This window comes from Saccopteryx bilineata, chromosome 5 (assembly GCF_036850765.1).
Source record: "Saccopteryx bilineata isolate mSacBil1 chromosome 5, mSacBil1_pri_phased_curated, whole genome shotgun sequence".
NCBI lineage: Eukaryota > Metazoa > Chordata > Mammalia > Chiroptera > Emballonuridae > Saccopteryx > Saccopteryx bilineata.
The window spans coordinates 129,411,158-129,435,470 of NC_089494.1; the positions used below are offsets into that span (position 1 = coordinate 129,411,158).

The 24,313-nt window shown below is 42.9% G+C and overlaps 1 protein-coding gene across 9 annotated transcripts in view; it reads left to right on the plus strand.

Moving 5' to 3' along the window:
• The window catches only part of PARD3 (par-3 family cell polarity regulator), a 733,297-nt gene that overhangs the window by 102,735 nt on the left and 606,249 nt on the right, over positions 1-24,313 (plus strand). For all 9 annotated transcript variants that reach the window (XM_066281087.1, XM_066281085.1, XM_066281090.1 and 6 more), the window contains exon 2: positions 10,565-10,666. In XM_066281087.1, the coding sequence (XP_066137184.1) occupies positions 10,565-10,666 (102 nt within the window). The remainder of the gene's footprint in view (positions 1-10,564; positions 10,667-24,313) is intronic.

The window sequence follows — 24,313 nt, forward strand, 5'->3', positions numbered from 1 at the left end:
CATTGAGCTAATTTGTTTCTTTGCTTCCCTGCAGGATTTTTGTCAGAAACTTTTCAGTGTGCTACAGAATAGTAACAGTACAAGACTGTGGTATAACCTTGCTTGCTATATTTTGTTTTTGTGCTTAGATTGTGGTGCTTTATTGTATTTTATTTTTCTCTGAGGTACTGTGTACCATAATTTCTTAGAAGGAATACATTTAAGGCACAGGTATGTAAACTGCAAATACCTCATAAGGGAAAACTTTATAAGGACAGAGAACTAACTATGTCTTTAAGGAATTAAGAAATTATATGGCATTATATCTAATCTCCTTTACATATATTTATAAGGTATTTTTGCACCCTTTGTTGAACAGTCCTCATTTCAACTGTATTTGGAATGGACTAGATGGGCCCAGATACAACCTTGAGTCACATGAGGGACTTTCAGAAAAAATCTTTTTTAAGTGCCAACTCATTTTGAAACACATAGGTTGATAAAGGAATACAGGTGGATCTTTGGCTTGGGATAACCAGTCACACATTCAAAGCTTTCTTTGGGGTTTGGGGACTATGTATTAGAGAGAATGCCTACGGTTTCCTATGCTGGAGTGAAGATTCTTGGAGGCAGGGACCACGTGCTTGACTGCTGTCATCTGTGTGTCTGGTTCAGTGCCGGCCTTGTGGTAGAGGCTCCGCAAATACTGGAATGAATGAATGACCTCTATAGCTCATTAGGGTGATACATTGTAGTAGGATAAACATGTACATTGTGGCAAAGCTGGAATGCAGACTGATGTCATGAAGAGATAAGTATGTTTGGAATTGAAATTTGGGTACAATTTTCATGAGAGAAGAGATGGGGATGGTGTTCTGGGAGAGCACACACAAATGGTAACACCTGGGCGACAAGGATAGCCCACAGGTGGCTAGCCCAATCTTGGTGTACCTGAATGTGCAAATAGATGTCCTTTGTCTGTGTTGCTCCTTCCCCTCTGAACATCTTTCCTAAAAGCTACCACATGTTCTGTGCCTGCCGAGGTGTCGGTGGGGGTAAGACTCAGGTGCACTCTGGTCTTGGGCAATTCTTTTGAAGATTCTATCAAGGATCCTTCTGGGACTGATGGTAGGAGTGTCCTGGGAGGACAAGGAGCCTGACCTCTTTCATCAGCAGTCCTGAGGCAAAACTGGGGCAGGCTCCTTCACCCTTCCAAGTGACTGTTTTGTGAGCAATAAGCAATGCTGTCTGGTGTCCATTCCTTTGGGCCATGCTTGTGATGTTGTGATGGTGTGGAACTGTCAGCCAGACCCCACTCAGTGTGGGATGTGCTAGGTTGGACTGTAGGAGCCAACAGGGGACTGCTGGGGAACTGTTTGCCCAGGAGGCTTCCAGAGAGGACCTTGAAGGGAGGGGCAAGTTCTCTGTCAACATTCACTAATTCCTCACAGTCTCCTCTCTGTGAGTTTGGGAGCATTTCTTCTGACGCAGTCACATGTAGGATGGTCGAGTGTAAGGAGTGATGTTCAAGGAGCTTGAGATAATTTCTTTAAGAAAAATTGGAAGGTGATTTTGCATGAAGTCATATGAGTGGGAAGTGGAGAGCTGCTTTGGGGTAGTGTTTCTCTTGGTTTGCTTTAACATTGTGAACTCTTTTGAGAGTTTCTCCTGTTTCAAGGAGGTTTTCTTTCCGGGTCACAGAAATTCCTCTTGGTCTGACGTGGCCTGTCCCATGTGCTAGTTGGAGAATATAACTACGTGAGGATGGGCTTTTTATTTGGGAGGCTGGGTGACTAACCTTAGGGATCTCTTGGGTTGGTTATTTCTTGTATAGATGCTAGAAACATATTCAGCACTTTAGTTAGCTTTAACGGATTTCACACCATTTGATAGGAAATGTCTTAGCCACACGTGTACAGTGCCCTATTTTAATGTTCATGAATTGAACCCAGCACTGCTTAGGGCAAGACAGGAGTGAATGTGTCTTAAAATCTGTGTATCTTTGATAGGTAACATGGTGGCAATCATTATTTCCTGATACAGAAGTTAGCCAAATATATTGATTGGTGGGTGCTATAGCTGTCATTCTTCTTCTTCTTCTTTTTTTCTTCTATTTTTCTGAAGTGAGAAGTGGGGAGGCAGAGAGACAGACTTTTGCATGCACCTGACTGGGATCCACCTGGTAAGCCCACTAAGGGGCGTTGCTCTGCCCATCTGGGGCATTGCTCCGTTGCAACTGGAGCCATTCTAGCACCTGAGGCAGAGGCTGTGGAGCCATCCTCAGTGCCCTGGCCAACTTTGCTCCAATGGAGCCTTGGCTGCAGGAAAGGAAGAGAGATAACGAGAGAAAGGAGAGGGGAAGGGTGGAGAAGCAGATGAGCACTTCTGTGTGCCCTGACCAGGAATTGAACCTGAGTCTTCCACACGCTGGGCTGACACTCTACCACTGAGCTAACTGGCCAGGGTCTCTTCTTCTTTTTTTCATTCTAAGCAAAAAAGGAAAAAAGAATAAAAAGGGACTTTATCCAGTTGTTTCCTTTCAAATCTTTCCCCCTGACAAAGCTTTTGGCTCCCCATGTGATAGGAAATGCATCCAGTGGGCACAGCAAGAATTTAGAAGCTGGAGTGATACCTGGGCTGAGACTCCCTTTCCTCTTCACCTGTATCACCTGTGTGATGATCTCAGACAAGTGACATTTCCTATTGTTCAGTCCTTCTTTCACCCTCCCTGAGAGTCTGTGTGGACATCAGCCAGAACAATCAGACAGCATTGGAGCTCCTCTCGGAGTCGAGGATCAGGGGTGGGAGAGGGGCATTTGTCCTGATATGGTATGGCATGACCATGGGGCACTTTGTTTCGGCAGCCAGGAGAGCACAAGCCTGTGGTTGTTGATCATATTCTCCGAGATATTCTTTTTTACATATTTTTCCTTCATCCAATAGGGTTATTAGTTTTGATTTCTTATTTATACATTATTATGCAACATGGTGTTTTGTTTTATTTGTTCTGTGCTAAAAAGAAGATGGCCCTGCTTTTGGGGAACTTACCTAGAGGTAAACAAAACTCCCCACAGGTATAAGGACAGAGGCTCATAAGTGATAGATAATGTGTAGATAAATACTTTGGGGTTGGAGTACATTTCACAGAGGGTGTGGTTTGGATCTAGATTTGGAAAGGTACATACGATTTGGGTGGTTGGAACTATAGGGATAGGAATGTTCCAGATGTGTGGAATAAGATAAAAAAACAAACCCATAAGGATTCATTAATGTGAGGAGCCAGTGTTTACTGAGCTGCTTGGCTTCAGGTGCTAGTCTGGGTGCTCAGGATTTCCCAGGGACTGCAGCCTCGAAGACTCAGATGGGCTAAGACAGCACTGAGGCCCATCTGGGAGGGTGCCGGCACTGGGACTGAGGGTCCAGGGAAGGCAGACTTGCGAGCAACGTCAAGAACTTGGCCAAGGATGTTCGGTTTTGGACTGTCAGATGTAGTGAGTCCCTGAAAGTGATTCGTATCCCAGGACATGATAAAATGGGTATTTTGTGAATATGGATGTCCCACCGACATGCAGGACCAGAGTGAAAGGCTAGGACTCTAGAAACAGCAGATGAGTCAGAAGGTAATCCCATTATTCAGGACAGGAGAGGAAGGGAAGGGAGAAGAAGACACATTCACTTGTTACTTATTTAAGATGAAAACATTAAAAAAATGTGTATATGTTTATTATGGAAAATGAGAAAATATAGACAGTGACTGTCACTTGTGTGTCTGCCAATAGGTAGCACTGTCCTCAGACTAAAGACAGTTTCTTCTACAGCTCTGTGCACAGCATTTAAATTGCTGTATAGTGTTTCATTGATTTAGTCTATTCAACCAATTTCTTATTGTTAGATACAAAGATGTTTCCTATTCTGTTATTGTTTATTAAAATTTCTAATTTAATATCTATATCTTGAATCACTATATACATGCTTTTATTTCCTGGGTTATTGGCTATCTTCATTTTTAAGCATTTTGACGCATGGTACCCAATTCCACTTTATAATCCCCATCCCCAAGCCCCAGTCACTGTGTGTACGACAGTTGAGAACTCAGGGGCATAGTGGGAATGCTGGCTGGCTTACTCTGCTTATGAATGCTGGACCATTACATTTGTTTAAGATCAATCTGTTTTCCCAGTTTGTTATGAAAAGCAAATATCGGTTGAGAAAGCACAGCTGTGTCAGTTGCTGACCTCTGGTTGGACTTGGCCAGCAGGAGGTAGACTGGGAGCTGGGAGACCTTTGATGAGGTTGTCCTGGGGTAAGGTTTGCTCTCTCGCTGCTCTGGGCTGTGGCTCTGCTGGGTGCGTCTCTTTCCAAATCCCAGGTCCTGACAGGAAGGACCAGGTCCTGCCACCGCATCCCAGTCTTGGGCTCAGGGACACCTATCTTTGCTTTTTCAGCCAAGGGGTGGTGGTGGCTTCCTGCTCCAGTTAATCGCTGCTGGCCCCCACCCCACTGCCATCCGTTTTTTCTTTTTTTAAGTATTTTTTTAAGTCTTTATTTATTCATTTTAGAGAGGAGACAGAGAGGAGAGAGAGAAGGAGGGAGGAGCAGGAAGCATCAACCCTCATTTGTGCCTTGACCAGGCAAGCCCAGGGTTTTGAACCGGTGACCTCGGCATTCCAGGTCAACGCTTTATATCCACTGCGCCACCACAGGCCAGCCTGCCATCCTTGTTTGAGCCTCAGCTCTTGCATCTTTGTGACTAGTTCTTCATATTAATTTCCTTCTGCTCAAAGTAGTTGGGGTGATATATACACTGCTCACAAAAATTAGAGGATCAGGAAACGTGCAGATACTCCAGTACTTTCAGCTTTTTGTATAGTGAGTGTATTTTCAGCAATGCAATAAAAGTTGGTTTTGCATCTTATTTGCATAATCAAACAACTTTCTTTGACCTGTTTGCTTTTCTGATGTTCTTGTTTAATAAGAAAAAATCAAATGCTTCTTTTTTTAATTGCTTCATGTTTATTTTGAAATATCCCCTAATTTTTGTGAGCAGTATATTTTCCTGGTTGTAATCTGAATGGTAGATATTCACTCAATCATATATATATGGGGGGTTGGCAAAAGTAGGGTTACAGTTTGCACTGAAAATAATAAATAATACAAGAAAAAAACTGTTTCATGCACCCATAACTACTGTAAACCTACTGTTGCCCACCCCTTTTATATACACACACCTACCATGTACTATTTTAAAGTAAGTAGTGAACATCGTGGCACTTTATTGGAATACTTCAGCATATGTCCCGTAAGAGTAAGGGATGGTCTCTTATATATTCCCGAAACTAGTAATCAAACCTAGTGAAATTAAGAATAATTTCCTAGTATTATCTAACATTGAACCTTACTAAATTTTCTCCTTGAATTATGCCGTCTTAGTCTCTTTGATCTAGAATAGTTCCTCAGTTATATTTTTTAAATGACTTTTTTTAAAAAAAAAAAAAAATGAGAGGAGGAGAGATAGACAGATTCCCATATGCTCCCTGACCAGGATCCACCTGCCAACCCCTGTCTGGGGCTGATGCTCGAATGAACTGAGCTATTTTTTTTAGCACCTGAGGCTGATGTGCTCAGAACCACCAAGCTGTGCTCAGCTCCTGGGGCTGACTCTTGAACCCATCAAGCCATGGCTACAGGAGGGGAAGAGGGAGAGAAGCAGATGGTTGCTTCCCATGTGTGCCCTGACGGGAGATTGAACCCTGGACGTCCATCTGCTGGGTCAGTGCTCTTTCTACTGAACCAGCTCGTCAGGGCTGAAATGACATTTAAAAAAAAATTTTCTCTTGAAAAGTTTCTGAACTGCAGAATAGTAAATTGAACCCTTTACCTAGAATCACCGATATTTTAAAATTTTGCTACCTTTGATTTCTTCCTATACATAGTCACACAAATACGAGTCAGTAGTAACATTAATTTCTCTTTCAAGTGTTGAACGATTTGAGATTAAACTACAGATATTGTGACACTTCTCAATTACCAGAATACTTCAGCATTCATTCTCTAAAAACAAGAATTTTAAAAATATAGCCATTGTACAATAATGACACACTGGAAATGTCCTAATTATATATATAACTGTCACCTAAGATGACAGGTTTCTCTTGTTGTCCTGGGACTGTCTTTTTTCACGTTTTATTTTCTCCAGATGCAGAACTCACTCTGGGGTCACACACTGCACTTAGATAGCAGATGACATGAGCTTTTTTTTTTTTTTTTAAGAGATTAGTGCTATTGTGTTGTCAAAAGTCTCCCATTGTGCTGTTAGAAGTGTCGGGTTGCTTTCTCTTGGTGTCCTTTAACTTGTCCTGTATTCTCTACAGAGAAGAAGTTAAGTTTGTCATGTTAATATTCATCTTTCGTTGTTCTAAATGTACACATCCTAAGTGAGAAACACTCTTTTTTTATTGAGTGCATGTCACTTTTTTTTTTTTTTTACCCAATGACAAGTATACTGATGTAGAATGAGTGTTTTTGGTATTTTTAAAGTGGCTTTCCGTCCTTTTGTTCCAATTACATTTCTGAGTTTCTACAGCCAGAACAATAATGGTTGTACTGTTTTTATTTCAGACTGTTTAGTGTCAACTACCACAAAGTGCAGTCAACAAGGGTGCTCTCCTGTGTGCAGAAAATGGTTTTCTCTGGTGGGGATCTGGCTATTTCCTTTAAAACACAGCAGTTTTCTGTCTATTGAGAGAAAATTGTGTTAATGAGAGTTGCCAGTTAAACTCTGTTGTTCCAATGAGTGTGTTTCTCAGGCAGAATACCTTTCTTGGTTTTTACTCCTTTTTTTTTTAACTTAATTTATTGGGGTGACACTGGTTAACGTCATCACTCAGGTTTTAGGTGCTCAATTCCATAACACATCTCTATCTTTGTCCATTTTTTTTTTTTTTTTTTAAGATTTTATTTATTGATTTTACAGATAGGGCAGGAGGGACGAGAAGTAGTTGCTTCACTCTAGCTGTTCATTGGTTGCTTGTTGTATGTGCCTAGACAAGGCAAGCCCAGGGTTTTGAACCAGTGACCTCAGCATTCCAGGTTGGCGCCCCATCCACGCGCCACCACAGGCCAGGCTGTCCATGGCTTTTTACTCTTGGGAGACGAGGACATTTTTATGTGGCCTGCTCAAATCTGACTTTTCTGTGTGTCATGTGTTCAACTGAGGTGACTAATGGTTTTCCTCTTGGTTCCTTCTCTCTATTCAGCATGTATTATGTAGTAACTTTTAATAAATGCCAGGCTGAGAGTGAACATTGGCATGGTGTTGTCATGGTGACGTGGCATAGTTGAGCAGTGAGTCAGGTCCCCTCAACAACCGAATCTCTAAATTCGGCAGTCTTCCATCCCATAGGCGAATGATTGTAAGTCAAGTTTATAGAGTGTTGTAAGGAGGAGAGAATGCTCAGTGATATGAAACTCTGTGGTAGATCAGGAAGGTGAGTCCTGTATATTGACCATGGCATTAAGCAACATGATGGTGACATTGGTGGGCACTTTTGGGAGTGTGGTGTGGAGGAAGCCTGGTTGGCGTTAGGGGAGAAGAATCTGCGACAAGAAACCATTTAAAACATTTTTTTTTCTGAAAAAAGAGGATCAGAGAATTCCTATAATAATGAGATGATACAGTAAAGTCAACAGAAGGTTTTGGTGTTTTTGCATGTGCAAAAATAAAAGATGGACAGCTATTAATGGCTCAGTGTTGACATCTGAGTACTATTTTCCATGTAGTGAGGTCAGAGACAGACTTCTTACCCATCTCAGGGTGTCCCATTCAGGTAAAGCGCTCGAAAAAGCAGGTGCTGGTTAGTCTTGGTGGACAGATGGAAAGGGTTAGCCTGGAGGTTAGGGTGGGGCCCTAGGCATGGTGGGGAGGGTTGCAGGTATGCAGGCTTGATATGGCCCAGGCCCTGGGAGGGGAAGCCATGGGGAGGAGGCTGGATCACAGCGGGTTCTGAAGTACAGAACTCAGAGGTTGAGAAAATCTTTAGGTGGGAATTTACTTCACAGGAGTAGCTCCAAATCAGTGATCAGGGCTGTAGGCAGTGATCTCACGGAGAGAGAGTGAGCAGGATTAGGAAGCTCATAGCTTTTTTAAAAACCATGTTTCAGAGATCTGCCTGCATCTGTGTGTATAAAAGTTTTTTAGACAGGAAAGCTCATATTTAAGTTGATGAGGTCATCTACCGCTTGCTTGGTGGAGGGGAGAGTACAGGATGGGTGTGTTCTAAGTGGCTGGGGAATGAGGGTTAGGGGCTCAGTTTTCAAGGTTGACCCCTAGAATATTGCTTTCCCTTGCAGAGTTCATACCTGACATATAGATTGCTTAGGCCTTGGCTCTTTGATGGCTCAGCAAATCTAGAAATGACAAATTGTAGGGCACCCTCAGACTTGCACAGCAGGCCTCCTAAGGACTTTCTCTGGGTAACTCTGGGATCAGGGGATCATGTCCAGCAAGGCCCCCTGAATGAAGGGGTTGCTGAAGTGTGTGTGTATGTATGTGTGTGTGTATGTATGTATGTATGTGTGTGTGTGTGTGTGTGTGGCATGTGGTGTGTTGAGTGTACATGCATTTTATAAACGTACTCTGGTTTTCAGATTGTTGGGCAGATAAAATATATTATGCTCACTTTGTTAAAGATGGCGCTGCCCACGTGGAAGCCGTCGCCCAGGTGATATTAATGTGTGTTGGGGGTGGGCTGTGGGCAGGCAGAATCCTTGTAGCCTGGGGCTTGGTTTTAGGATTAAGCCTTTCCCACCCTTTTTGATGTGCGGTGGTACAATCCCATCATGCCTCAGATAAGTGACTTTGTATTAGAGACTTCCCTATTTTGTATATTCGATTAAAGGTTATGAAGCTACACTATAAAATGGGGGCAGAACGGGAGCTTGCGCCCTTGGTTTCTGAGATTAGAGGAGAGATCAGAGAGGAGAGCAGAGAGAGGCCACATGGAGGAGGCCAGGAGAGGCAGCCAAGATGGCGGAGTGCTGAGTAAGAAGCCAGTTAGTGCAGAGTTTGTGCAGGGAGCTGGAAGGAGATGGGGAACAGAGGTGAATAAGTCTGGTGAGCTAGAAACCTTCGATTCTAGGAAACTCAGATAAGTCAGTAGCTTTGTGAGCACTGAATGTGAGTGGGTTTTGGAGCCCAATATGTGTTTTTACTTGCCCGCCAGGTGCAAGCTAGGATTAAAGAAGATGGCCCATCAGTCTTTGGCTCTGTTGTTTCTTTACCGACTATCCGAATCCAATGCGAACCTGCATGGGCCGGGCTGTTCTGATGGTGGCTGTGGATACTGGCCATACACAGATGAACAGTTGATTTGAGTACTAACTCTCCTTTTAAAGAAGTCTGGCTATATCAGGGAGCATAATAACAGTAGCTTCTTTGCATGGTAGTTTTACAATAATGTTTAGAACTTTCAGAATTAGTGTCTGAGCTGCTTTCTGTGCTGGTTAAGAAATGACAAGGATTGATAACTATTGCATTTTTTTACAAGTGTTCCGTTTTAGTAACTCTTATTAGGCGTGGCTTTGTTAGTGATTCTCTTGGAGGCTTCCTAAGGATGTGGAGTCCCTGGTCTCAGCCCTGGAAGCTCGGCCTGACTCAGTAGATCTTGGGCGGGGTCAGGAATGTGTATTTTAATGATGATTAACCTTTTGCCTTTTCCCTTCCAGCCTTTCCTTTAAGAAACCCCTGTACTTAACGTCACTTTAAACTGGAATATTGGGCTGTTACCTTGAATTGAACTATTTTTTTATTTGTAATTCCATCTTATGGATAACTCAGTAGATAAAGGCAAAAGGTAACAATGTACTCCATTTTTGTTTGGTATACAAATGAGAATGATTGTAGATGTTTAAAAACAACTGTTCTGCATATAATTTTAAAACTTTTTTTGTTACAGTGTGTGTACATAGGCATGTACACACGTGCGTGTATATGTGTGTATATTCATACATTTGTATGTGCAGATATACAAATGTAGGTACTTTTGCGCTTTCACAAATAGGGTCAAATCACCCACATTATTCTGAGCTGCGTTGCTCACTTACAGTTCTGTCCACATCAGTTCAGGTTAGTGTATTCAGGCCCGATATCAGGGAGTACTTTGACCAGCGTACTTCGGTGCTGCAGCACTAGTGTTTCAGATGGACACTGTGTGTTGCTTGCTTATCAAAATATTTCTGTGCATCGAATTGAGAGGCAGATAGCAGGAAACACGGTGTACTTTAGAGAAATCAGTATTTCTGATGTAGTGCATATTGCCAGATGCTTGTAGTTCCTGTCAGCATTGTGTAGTAGCAAGAGAGCCAGAGGAAGAGTACATTGGAGGGGCCCTGTCAGCAAGGAAAAGGGAAATTGACTCCACAGCAGAGCTAGGGAGCAACCTGAATTTTGTATCACTTTGTAGTATGTTTGTTGGGGCTGATTGATTTTTTTTTTTAATGGCAGGAAGTGACTGCAGTTAAAAATGTTGCATTTCCTTTTGGTGCCGCTAACTGGGTGCATTTCATCTCTCTCTGTTCTTTTGTGTAGGACCCAAGCTACTGGATACAGGTGCACCGACTGGAACATGGAGACGGAGGAATACTGGATCTTGACGACATCCTCTGCGATGTAGCTGATGATAAAGACAGAGTGAGTGCTCGTCCTGTCCTGTCCTGTCCTGTCCAGGGAGAAGCTGTCTGAGCGCTCCTGTCAAAGCCCTGGGAGGGAGTGCGCAGGCAGGAACACGTTCTTCCTGTTTCAGATGCATATACTTTTAACAGCCATATGGGCGACTCCCTCTGGTATGTTTAATATAAGTCCTGTGACTCTTCACCACCCTGAACCAGGGTGTAACACCTGGCTTGACACTTAGGACTCAATGCTAAGTTTTAGAATTTCAATATTGCAACTTTTTGAATGGCTAGATCCTTACATTTTTTTCCCCCATTCCTCTTTCATTTTCACCTAATGTAGCATCTTTCCCGACAATTCACACCTGTCACTTGGATCATTTTGTGTTTCAGTTTGTGAAATACAGGTTTCTGAGTCCTGATCCCCTCGTTAGCCCACCCCAAAGTTGCCGTGTGTGGGCGCACTTCCTGGTGACAAAGCCTGTGTGTGTGCTGGCATCTCCCTGGGTCCTGGGCTTTCATAAAGCCCTCTTTTCCTGCGTCTTGCTCAGGTCCTTCTACTGCAGTGCCACCTTCAGCACAGCACTCGGTTTTGGCATCGTGAGTGTGGCCACCCACACTTTGGTGTTCTCTTGCACCCCTCACTTTGTCTGTGCTCTTTGAGGGCAGGAGGGAGCAGGGAGCGGGGAGGAATAATGCCTCTGTTGGGCAGATAAATTGTATTATGCTCACTTTGTTAAAGATAACGCTGCCCATGTGAAGGCCGTTGCCCAGGTGATATTAATGTGTGTTGGGGGGCAGGCAGGATCGTTGTAGCCTGGGGCTTGGTTTTGAGATTAAGCCTTTCCCACCCTTTTTGATGTGGGGTGGTACAATCCAATCATGCCTCAGGGAAGTGACTTTGTATTAGAGACTTCCCTATTTTGTATATTGGATTAGAGGTTGTGAAGCTACAATATAAAATGGGGACGGAGCGGGAGTTTGCTCTTGGTTCCTGGGATGATTAGCATGAGAGAGCAGAGCAGAGAGCAGAAAAGGCCATGTGGAGGAGGCCAGGAGAAGTAGCCAAGATGGCGGAGTGCTGAGTGAGATGCCAGTTTGTGTAGAGTTTGTATCTGGGATAAGGAAGGAGATGGGGAACTGAGGAGAATAAGGCTGGTGAGCTAGAAACCTTTGATTCTAGGAAACTCGGATAAGTCAGTAGCTTTGTGAGCACTGAATGTGATTGGGTTTTGGAGCCCAGTGTGTGTTTTTACTTACCCGCTGGGTGCAAGCTAGGATTAAAGACTATGGCCCACCAGTTTGTGGCTCCGTTGTTTCTTTACCGACTGTCCGAATCCAATGCGAACCTGCATAGGCTGGGCTGCTGTGATAGTGGCCCTGGCCTTTGCTTCTGGCCTTACAGCCTCTCAACATTTTTTTTTGTGTGTGTGACAGAGACAGAGAGACAGAGAGAGAGGGCCAGATAGGGACAGACAGACAGAAAGGGAGAGAGATGAGAAGCATCAATTATTTGTTGTGGCTCCTTAGTTGTTGAGTGATTGCTTTCTCATAGGTGCCTTGACTGGGGGCAGGGCTACAGTAGACTGAATGACCCCTTGCTCAAGCCAGTGACCTTGGGCTCAAGCTGGTGAGCTTTGTGCAAAACAGATGAGCCCGTGCTCAAGCTGCCGACCTCGGGGTTTTGAACCTGGGTCCTCCACATCCCAGTCCCATGCTCTGTCCATTGCACCACCTCCTGGTCAAGCGCCTCTCAACCTTTTAAGAATTTGTAAGAGGACATTTGCCTCTGCGTATGGAAGTCAGCAACCTCGTTATTGTGATGAGGTGAGGAAAAGCGGGTGGGCTTTGGCACTCTTGTGTTAAGTTGTAACGAAGTTATTGAAAGGCTCAGCCGCATACATGGTGGTGTCATTGTGGTCATGTCATAGCACCAGGTAGGCTAAACCCACAAGGTTACATCCTGGTGTTGGAAGGTGGTATAATCGTCTGGAGCCCATCCTGCTGGGAGCACTCTCATTACCGCCCTTTGCCTCCACTCCATCGGCCCCTTATCTTGGCCTGGAGCTTGGAGAGCATGCTGTTGTGTCTTGTTTATGCCTACGTGAGTGGGGTTCTGGCCTCAGAATTGGTGGGCATCTTGTATATATTTTTTTGAAATCTTAGGAAAAATGAAAAATTTCGGGGACCAAATATTATGCACACTGAGGGATATCTGATTCACTCTAACGTGCTATGATAGGGTTGGTCTCTTGTGGATACTGTGGGCTGGGAGCACCTTGTGTCCAAAATGCAGAACATTTCTGCTCATTTATGATTTGCTTCTATTTCTTGTGGTGCTGTTTATTGGTTTTGGGTTCTCTAGAGAGCCAGGAAGAGGTGATGCTCAAACTCTTTTCCTGCAGTCCACATGAGCAGTACCCACGAGAGACTTAAATTACAGTTGGTCAGCTCCAGAGCTTATGACAGCTACAGAGATTCATGGAGATTGTAAATAGGAGAGGCGCCCTTTCCCAGCCGTAATGTTGACATGAACTAGTGCCTGCGTGGCCAACAGTTTTTGCCCCCAGGACAGATTAGAAAGAAAACTCTTTTCACAGGCTGAACGAAATATTAAATTTAAAAAATGTTAAATACAAAAATGATTTGTTTAAGTAAACAAAATTTTATTATGTGATTTGTTTATGAATAAATGTGAGTGAAAAAAATTTTAATATACAATTTTTTTTTTTTCCCCCTGAAGTTGGAAATGGGGAGGCAGTCAGACAGACTCCTGCATGCGCCCAACCGGGATCCACCCGGCATGCCCACCAGGGGGCGATGCTTTGCCAATCTGAGGCGTCGCTCTGTTGTAACCAGAGCCATTCTAGCACCTGAGGCAGAGGCCATAGAGCCATCCTCAGTGCCCGGGCCAACTTTGCTCCAGTGGAGCCTTGGCTGCGGGAGGGGAAAAGAGAGACAGAGAGGAAGGAGAGGGGGAAGGGTGGAGAAGCAGATGGGCGCTTCTCCTGTGTGTCCTGGCTGGGAATCGAACCCGGGACTCCTGCACGCCAGGCCGATGCTTTACCACTGAGCTAACTGGCCAGGGCTACAATATTATTTTAATAAAAATATAATTACATACCATATAAATATTCAAACTGTATTGCAATCAATCGGAACAGTAATAAATAGAATGAGCTTGAAGGGGTTATATCTCAAATATAACAATTATTTTGTTTTACAAGCAGCCTGGACACGTTTTCAGTTACCAAATGCAGCTATTTCCGATGGCTTTAGGCGATGGTGTTTTGGTCGTTCGGCCCCCGCCGGGGTCGCGACCCACAGGTTGAGAACCGCTAGTCTATGCTACAATGCCACTTGATTCAGCACACTTGACCACAAAAATAATGAATTGTTTGACCTTGGGTGCGCACTGGCAAACTCCACCTAAAAGAATGTGGGTTTTACATCGCCCCGAAATGTCAAACAGTTCATATCGAATACAGACGAGTACAAAAGTTGTAAATTTTTATAATGGAATTTTTTTTTTTAAATAAAGTAGTATCGCGAATCCATTTGACCAGTTGTTGAAAGTTAACCCTAGATTAGTCACACGCAGAATTCTTTTCCACATATCACTATCTTCTTAAATATCTCGATTTCCAATAATCAAAGGCGCTTCTGAGTAGCTGAGATTTTAAAGTAGTGGAGATTATTAAAAATTTAATCGCGGGCCACATAAACTCATTACACGGGCCGTATATTGGCCATGCCTGAGCTAATGTATTGATCTTTCATTACTTTTCTCTTTCCCTTTCCTCATCCTGGTTTGTTCATTCTTCCCTCCCCTCCCCTCTCCTCCCTCTCCCCCCTTCCCTCCCTTCTCCCCAGTCCCGTCCCCTCCCCTCTTCCCCCTCCCCTCCCCCTCCCCTCTCCTCTTTCCCTCCTTCCCTCTCCCCCCTTCCCTTCTTTCCTTCACTTTTCCTTTTCCTTTCCCTTTCCCTCTCCTCTCCACCTCGCTCTGCTGTCATTCCTTTCTTAGAATTTTTTTTCTATAAAAATAATACAGCTCCTTATGAGGAAAAATAAACATGTAAAGAAGGAAATAATCACCTGTAATCCCATTGTGGCTCAGCGCTCATCACTGCTGGTATTTGAGTGGTTTTTGTAACCTGACCCTTTTTTCCTTCAGCCACAAACACACACATACTTTCTGTTTTAAAGGAGAGATCACCTAGTTGCCTGCTCTTTGTCTGAGTTGATTATAAATGTATTTTCATGTCCATTAACCATGATACGTAGAAGTCCCCCAGATCTTCATTCGCACGTACCCACTTAGATGTGTATGATTTCTTTTACAAAGTTGTGTCCCCTCCCACTGGGCTTGCTTTGTTACTCTGTTTACTATGGCAACAGCTGAGGCATCCTTGGCTGGGCACCTTCATGACTTGCCTCTGCACTTTGAGCGGCAGTGAGGAGCACTGTGTCTGTCCATCCACGTGTCCTTTCTGATGGTCTGCAAGTAGAAAACTACTAGACAATATAATGAACCACAGATTGAAATAGCTTTTTTTTTTTTTTAAGTGAGAGGAGGAGAGTCAGAGAGCCAGATTCCTGCATGTGCCCCACCAGGGTCCATTCAGCAAGTGATGCTCTGTCCATCTGGGGCCATTGCTCTGTTGCTATTTTAGTGTCTGAGTCAAGGCCATGGAGCCATCCTCAGCACCCAGTGCCAACTTTCTTGAGCTAATTGAGCCATGCCTGTGGGAAGAGGAGAAGGGGAAGCAGGGGAGGAGGGGAAGCAGATGGGCATTTGTCCTGTGTGCCCTGTCCAGGAATTGAACTCAGGACTTTTGCATGCTGGGCTATACTGTACCACTGAGCCAACCAGCCAGGGCCTACTGGCTTGGAGATGTCACAGTAGTGGTAGCTTAATTTATGTATCTATGTGAAGTAGCAATTACTCTTAAATGTATCTTTCTACCTTCACCATTTTAGAGGGCCTGGGGAATGTCTGTATCCATCGCTAATCCCTCCAGGAAATTGAAGGACCAAGAAGAGAGTGACCAAAATCATGTCTTGTGTACCTTTCTTCCTTGGTTTTCAGAACATCTCTGCTCCTCGTTTTCTTTTAGATGAGTGAGCCTTGGAACATGAAACAGCGAGTGTTTTGTATTCTCCACTGATAAGAATAGCACTCATTATGATGCATTACTTTTAACCACATCATCACCATATCATGATCATGTCTTAGGGAATTTAAGAATAAACATTAGCTGTTGTAGCTGATATTGACATTTATTTTTTATAAAAATGTTTATTTATTTATTTATTCATTTTAGAGAAGAGAGGGAGAGACAGAGCGAGAGAGAGCGAGAGAGAGAGAGAGAGAGAGAGAAGGGGGGGAGAGGAGCTGGAAGCATCAACTCCCATATGTGCCTTGACCAGGCAAGCCCAGGGTTTCGAACTGGCGACCTCAGCATTTCCAGGTTGACGCTTTATCCACTGCGCCACCACAGTCAGGCGACACTTATTTTTAATTGGATTTATTCGAGTACAGTTTTCAAGTATACAACTCAATAAGACACCATCTATCTGCACACTACAGAAAATGGACTGAAGGAGACTTTGATACTTACATTTTATTTTACCAAGACCAAGCCTACCTGGTGGGGTGGGGCGTTCAGCTGTCAGTCTCTGGGCTCATCCAGTGGGACTGGACTAGAAGATTAGTACCTTGGTTTTGCCCCGTGCCACCTGTGTACGTCTAAGTCCTTTTGTGCTTGTGTTCAGCTTCTTCACGTCTTGCCCAAATTTGGCTAGATCCAAAACCATCTTAAACCATGATGCATTTCTCAGTGCCAAAGACTGTCAAATAAAAATCTCTCTCTCTCTGCATAATGTTCTCATGGCTCAGTGACAAATAAGGTGACAGCGCTGTAGCCTCAACTTTTTGCCCGGCCATCAATGTAGCCATTGTGAATGCCACTGCGGAGTGAGACACCCTCAGTCATCTCACTGAGCCTCTGGGTGGTGGCTTTGGATATTGGTTACTGTGCTTTGTGACACGCTCTGGAGTGAGCTTGGAATGCAGTCCTTTGTTTAGAAGTGGGGTACTTATTTCTGACCTGTCAGCATTATCTGGACATTACTTTTAATGTCTGGGTTTCCTTTTTGTTTCTAAACCCGATTTTTCAGCCTGTCAGTAATCACGTTGTGGACCAAGGTATTAAGTATGGAATGTTTCTATAAGGTCTGGAACAGATTCTTTTATTTTTCTTTAGGTGGGAGAATTTAGTATGCAAATCAAGGTTTGGTCTATAAATTTGGGTTCAAATGAGGTCCAGATAAGTCTGATTTAAAGCTTGGCATTTAATTTTTGGGACCATCTGTCCCATCTCATGTGTTCATGCCCTCCTCCCCTTCCTCCTGCATTTAAAGGTCAGCTCAGGTGATTGAATGCAGAAGCTGAAGAAGCGCAAGCGAGGACTCCTTCAGTGGACCTCAGGAAGTGAATAGAACATACCTACGTAATCCAGTCATGTATTGGTTCTTGTTGAGTTGTTCCTGCAGTGCCAGCTAGAGCCTGGTAGCGGCACTGAGTTAGCTTTTAAGCTTTGACATAGAGCACGGGGAAATTGAGATGCTTAGGAGATTTGTATTGTTTTAGGAATCAGTAGTGACCGGAGTCAGAAGCTATTTGCTACCAGGTTAGCCTTGTAATTAGTCAGTATGTATTGTATGACTCGACATGCTAAGGTTTTAAAAAGAATCGTAATACACCTTTTATACTTAACCTGTTTTTTTGAAGATTGTTTTTTATTTAGAGGTAAAAATTTGTGTTTTAGATGAGTATGCTCTAGCTGATTTGATTTGCAATGCCTGTTTAGATAAATAGATGCTAAAAATCTTTATTATTAATAACTTTCACAGATTATCTTAACTACAGGAAACTTTTACAGGCATGTTTTCTTTTTACTTAAAAAATAATTGTTTTTTCGCCTGACCAGGCAGTGGCGCAATGGATAGAGCATTAGACTGGGATGTGGAGGACCCAGGTTTGAGACTCCAAGGTTGCTGGCTTGAGCGCGGGCTCATCTGGTTTGAGCAAAAAGCTCATCAGCTTGGACCCAAGATCACTGGCTTGAGCAAGGGGTTACTCGGTCTGCTGAAGGCCCACAGTCAAGACACTTATGAGAAAGCAATCAATGAACAACTAAGGCGTTGCAACGAAAAACTGATAATTGATGCTTCTCATCTCTGTTCCTGCCTGTCCCTGTCTATCCCTCTCTCTGACTCTCTCTCTGTAAAAAAAAAAAAAAAAAGTCGTTTTTCTGGTAATTGTGGTTTTACTTGTGTTGCCCCTGCTCAGCAGGGTGCCTTTCCTGGGAGGTGCTTTCTTTCTATCATTCCCTTAAATCTGTCCTGTCATTCATGACCCAGTTCTGTCCTGCCTGCATGCTCTGGGTGAGCCAGCACAGAGGAGGGCCAGTGTATGCTGGAGAATGCAGTGGCAAATTGGAAAGCATGTCAGTGTTTTGCACAGAAAGATTTGCTTGGCATACCCCTCCTCAGAGCCTTGTCTGGACTGATGGACTGCAGCAAGCACTGATCTGGCTAAAAGGTTTTGATTACATTTGCTATTGATACAGCCGTTGATGCAAATAAATATATGAACGGATTTTAGAACTTATTTTGGGAGGAGAAAGTGGGAAGTAAGAAAGTTTTGTGGGTGAATATAAGTGACAGAAGTTCTTTAAAATGTTGGACATGGCTGGAACTTCTCAGGTGCAGGTAGGGCATAAACAATGAGCGGTTCTCCTGTGTTCCAGGCACCTGTTTGTCAGATCAGTATCTACCTATAGTCAGGTGTTTGGAAGTGAAGAGAGGTGTCTTCCGAGAATGAGGAACATGGATAAAGGAGAAAGGGGCAGCAGTTCATTTCAGCTATTCTAAGATATCAACTAAGGACTTATCTGAGCATGTGTTAAAGAAAATGACCATGGACAAGGCAGAAACTTTGGAGGCAGGTCTGCCCTGCATTTTTTGCACTGAGACATGCCTGCTGGTCATGGGGGATATCTGACTCTCCCCAAGAGTATAGGTTTTCTGAGTGAGAGAGAGACAGAAAGACAGGAAGGGAGATAAGAAGAATCAGCTCGTAGTTGCATCACTTGAGCTGTTCATTGATTGCTTCTCATATGTTCCTTGATTTGGGGTGATGGGCTCTCCAGGCAAACCAGTAACCCCTTGCTCAGGCCAGCAATCATGGATGGGATCATGTCTATGATCCCATGCTCAAGCCGGTGACCCCATGCTCAAGCCGGATGAGCTCATGTTCAAGCTGGCGTCCTTGGTGTTTCAAACCTGGGTTCTCAGAATCCCAGGTTGACACTCTGAACACTGTGCCACTGCCTGGTCAGGCAGGACAGGGGTGTGGTGTTTTATAAGAATGATTTTGAGTATGCAGGTGTGCTACTCTCTTTGACTGCACTTCTCTACGATAAGGAACCCCATGCAGCATCATTCTGCAAAATACCACACCTTCCTCCCTGAAGGCCTCTCGTCCGTGGTCTCATTTCCCAGTCAGCAAGGTCTCACCATTGGTCAAGCGGTCTATCCCAGCTGTGTAAACCCCTTACATCTGCAATTCTTTTATTCTGTCTAGATGTCTGAATCTGGAAGACGGTCTAGAGTGGACCCCAGGCCCAGTTTGGCTGTAGATGAATGAACAGATCATGTCCATTGTGTCTCGTCCCCTCCCCCCAATCCCTCGCCCTCTCCTTGGTGCAAATATTAGGCTTAATACCTGTTACTTCCTCTTCCTGATGTCAGCAGAAGATAAACTCTCTCTGTTCCTGTGCTACGACTTAAGTCTTTCAGGCCCCTCAAGTGCTGGTGAGCCAATTCATCTTCCTTCCATCAAATAAAATTGGGGGTGGGGGAGGAGAGGGCTACAAGATGGCAATGGAGTAGGCGGACGTACCAACTTCCACCTCCCAGAACCAAAGTGGATTACAACTTAATTTTAAGAACCATCTTCTGGAAAAACCAACTTCGGACTAAACTAAGAGGACTCTTCAACCAAGGAACACTGAAGAAGCCACACCGAGACTGGTAGGAAAAGCGGAAACGCAGAGAGGGCTCCCCAGCTCCCCAGAGTGAATGGCAGCTGGGAGAGACTCATCTGGCGAGAAGTGAGGTTAGCAGAGGGAGAGTTCTGAGTCCCAGGAACAAAGCCCCAGCCTGCAGCCCCAGAGCCTAGAAGAGGCGTATGGACAGTATTTAGCTGGAAACAAGGCATACCTTAAAAAGCTAGAAAAAGCTCAAATAAACAACTTAACCCTGCATCTAAAAGAACTAGAAAAAGAACAGCAAGTATAGCCCAGAGGTAGTAGAAGGAAAGAAATAATAAAGATCAGAGTGAAAATAAATGACACAGAGGCTGAGGAAACAATACAGAGGATCAATGAAACCAGGAGCTGGTTCTCTGAAAAGGTAAACAAGATCAATGAACCTTTAACCAGACTCACCAAGAAAAAAAGAGAGAGGACTCAAAAAAATAAATTAGATATGAAAGTGGAGAAATAACAACTGACACAACAGAAATACAAAATATTGTAAGAAAATACTATGAAAAACTGTATGCCAAAAAACTAGACAACCTAGTTGATTTCATAATGGACAAATTCCTTGAAACATATAATCTTCCAAAAATCTATCTGGAAGAATCAGAAAACCTAAACTACCAGTTACAACAAATGAGATCAAAACAGTTATCAAAAACCTCCCCAAAAAGAAAAGTCCTGGGCCTGATGGCTTCACAAGTGAATTCTATCAAATACTCAAAGAAGAACTCACTCCTATTCTTCTCAAACTATTTCAAAAAATTCAAGAGGAAGGAAGACTTCCAAGCTCCTTTTATGAGGCGAGCATAATTCTGATTCCAAAACCAGGCAAAGACAACACAAAAAAAGAAAATTATAGACCAGTATCCCTGATGAATTTAGATGCTAAAATCCTCAACAAAATATTAGCAAACCGGATTCAGCAATATATGAAAAAAATCATATACCACGATCAGGTGGGATTTATTCTTGGGAGGCAAGGCTGGTTCAATATTTGCAAATCAATCATTGTGATTCATTACATAAACAAAAGGAAGAAGAAAAACCATATGATAATTTCAATAGATGCACAAAAAGCATTTGATAAAATCCAGCACCCACACATGATCAAAACTCTCAGCAAAGTGGGAATACAGGGAACAAAGCCCAACATGATAAAATCCATCTATGACAAACCCACAGCCAACATCATACTCAATGGGCAAAAATTAAAAGCAATCCCCTTAAGATCAGGAACAAGGCAGTGGTGCCCCCTTTAACCACTCTTATTCAACATAGTTCTGGAAGTCCAGCCACAGCAGTCAGACAGAAAAAATAAAAGGCATTCAAGTTGGAAAAGAAGAAGTAAAACTATCATTATTTGCAGATGATATGATATTGTATATAGAAAACCCTAAAGTCTCAGTCAAAAAACTACTGGACTTGATAAATGAATTCAGCAAAGTAGCAGAATATAAAATTAATACTCAGAAATCAGAGGCATTTTTATACACTAACAGTGAACTTTCAGAAAGAGAAATTAAGGAAGCAATCCCTTAACCATTGCAACCAAAAAAATAAAGTACCTAGGAATAAATTTAACCAGGGAGATTAAAGACTTGTACTCGGAAAATTATAAAACATTGATAAAAGAAATCAGGGAAGATACAAACAAGTGGAAGCATATAGCATGCTCATGGTTAGGAAGAATAAACATCATTAAAATGTCTATATTAACCAAAGCAGTCTATAAATTCAATGCAATACCGATTAAAATACCAATGACTTACTTCAAAAATATAGAACACATATTCCTAAAATTTGTATGGAACCAAAAAAAGAACACGAATAGCCTCAGCAATCTTGAAAAGGAAGAATAAAGTGGGAGGTATCACACTTCTGGATATCAATTTATACTTCAAGGCCATTGTACTCAAAACAGCCCAGTTACTGGCATAAGAACAGCCATATAGATCAATGGAACAGAACAGAGAACCCAGAAATATACCCATAGCTCTATGGACAAGTGATATTTGACAAAGGAGGTAAGAGCATATAATGGAGTAAAGACAGCCCCTTCAACAAATGGTGTTGGGAAAATTGGACAGCTACCTGCAAAAACATGAAACTAGACCACCAACTTACACCATTCACAAAATAAACTCAAAATGGATAAAAGACTTAAATGTAAGCCGTAAAACCATAAGCATCTTAGAAGAAAACATAGGCAGTAAGCTCTCCGACATCTCTCGCAGCAATATATTTGCTGATTTATCTCCACGGGCAAGTGAAATAAAAGACAGGATAAACAAATGGGACTATATCAATCTAAAAAGCTTTTGCTCAGCTAGAGAAAATAAGAACAGAATAAGAAGACAAACTACACAATGGGAGAACATTTTTGACAAGACATCTGATAAGGGGTTAATAACCAAAATTTATAAAGAACTTGTAAAACTTAATACCAGGAAGACAATCCAATCAAGAAATGGGTGAAAGAAATGAATAGACATTTCTCCAAAGAGAACATACAGATGGCCAATAGGCATATGAAAAAATGCTCAACATCACTAATGATTAGAGAAATGCAAATTAAAACCACAATGAGATATCACCTCACACCAGTCAGAATGGCGCTCATCAACAAAACAACACAGAATAAATGCTGGTGAGGATTTGGAGAAAAGGGAACCCTCCTGCACTGCTGGTGAGAATGCAGACTGGTGCAGCTACTGTGGAAAACAGTATGGAGATTCCTCAAAAAATTGAAAATTGAACTGCCTTTTGACTCAGCTATCCCCCTTTTAGGAATATACCCCAAGAACGCCATAGAGCTGTTCCAGAAGGAGAAATGCACCCCCATGTTTATGGCAGCATTATTTACAATAGCGAAGATCTGGAAACAGCCCAAGTGTCCTTCAGTGGATGAGTGGCTTAAAAAGCTTTGGTACATATATACTATGGAGTACTAATCAGCCATAAGAAATGATGACATCGGATCATTTACAACAACATGGATGGACCTTGATAACATTATACTGAGTGAAATATGTAAATCAGAAATAACTAAGAACTGCATGATTCCATACATAGGTGGGACATAAAAATGAGACTCAGAGACATGGACAAGAGTGTGTTGGTTTTTGGGGTGGGGGAGGAGAGGGAGGGGTGGGGTAGTGGGAAGGGAGGGGCACGGAGAAAACTAGTTAGAAGGTGACGGAAGACAATTGGAGTTTGGGTGATGGGAATGCAGCATAATCAAATGTCAAAATAACCTGGAGATGTTTTCTCGGAACATATGTACCCTGATTTATCAATTTCACCCCATTAAAATTAAAAAAAATTGGAGGTGAGAAACAGACCGTCATCAGTCCTGTTCAGTGAAAAAGTCAACATTTGCACTGTTTGACTATTCCAAATTTGGCCCTGGCTGGTTTGCTGAGTGATAGAGCACCAGTATGTAGAAGTCCCATGTTCGATTCCTGGTCACGACACATAGGAGAAATGCCCATCTGTTTCTGTGCTCCTGTGCTTCTCTCTCAGTCTCTTTATTTCTCTCCAACAATCATGGCTTGATTGGCTCAACCAAGTTGGCCCCCGGTGCTGAGGATAGCTCTGTGGCCTCTGCCTCAGGGGGAAAAAAAAATGGCTCTGGTTGCCAGTCAACGGAACAAGGGCCCCAAATGGGCAGAGCATAGGTCACTGTTGGGCTTGCTAGGTGGATCCCAGTTGGGCACATGTAGGAGTCTATCTCTGTGCCTCCCCTCCTCTCTCACTAAACTTAAAAAAAAGAAAGAAAAAAAAAGTGTCCCAACTTTTTTCTTTGTCATGGGATATTTGAAATTAGGTTTTATTTTATAGTAAGCTGTTTCTAACTTTGTTGGCATATTGTGTGCATAACATCTTTTTGTTCCTTCTTTCTCAAGTAATTACAGCTTCATTTAAAAATTTATTCTTTTCCCCTTCAGAGGCCCATTGTGGATGATATGTAAAAAACATGGAATCTATAAAATACTCCTATTATTTCTACCAGTCTGGTTTATCATAAAACTTGACCTTCTGCTGCATGTATAAAGCAGCCTTTGCAGGGTTGTATCATGTGTGATGAATGTCCCTGGTCAGTCCAGTTTTTAAAGCTTGTGTTTATTTAAATGAGTAGTTCCTTAGGTCAGCAGATGTGTAGCTTACCTGCTGCCTTTGGAGATGAGGTGCAAATTGGGTTATAACAAAAGCAACAATAGCAATAAATAGTTTACAATGTTGTAAGAGAACACAAAACTTCTGTGTCATGTTTTTGTGTAATTTCTCCAGCTGGGAAATAGCTGAGCTCAACTTGTGTTGAGTGACTTTCTTGCCTGCAGTCTTGCTGTACGGGCATTGCTCTCCGATGTAGAGCTGATTGGACCTCTCATAGTGGCTGAACCTGCACTTGGCATCCCTGATGATCATCTGGGCATTGTCCATTAGCGAGTACTGGGGTCAGTGTGACAAATGCACTCTCCTCACATGCATCTTCAGTGTGTCCTGTTTAGCTCTGTGTGTCACCAGCTGAACCTTCGGGGCTGCTGCACTGCGAC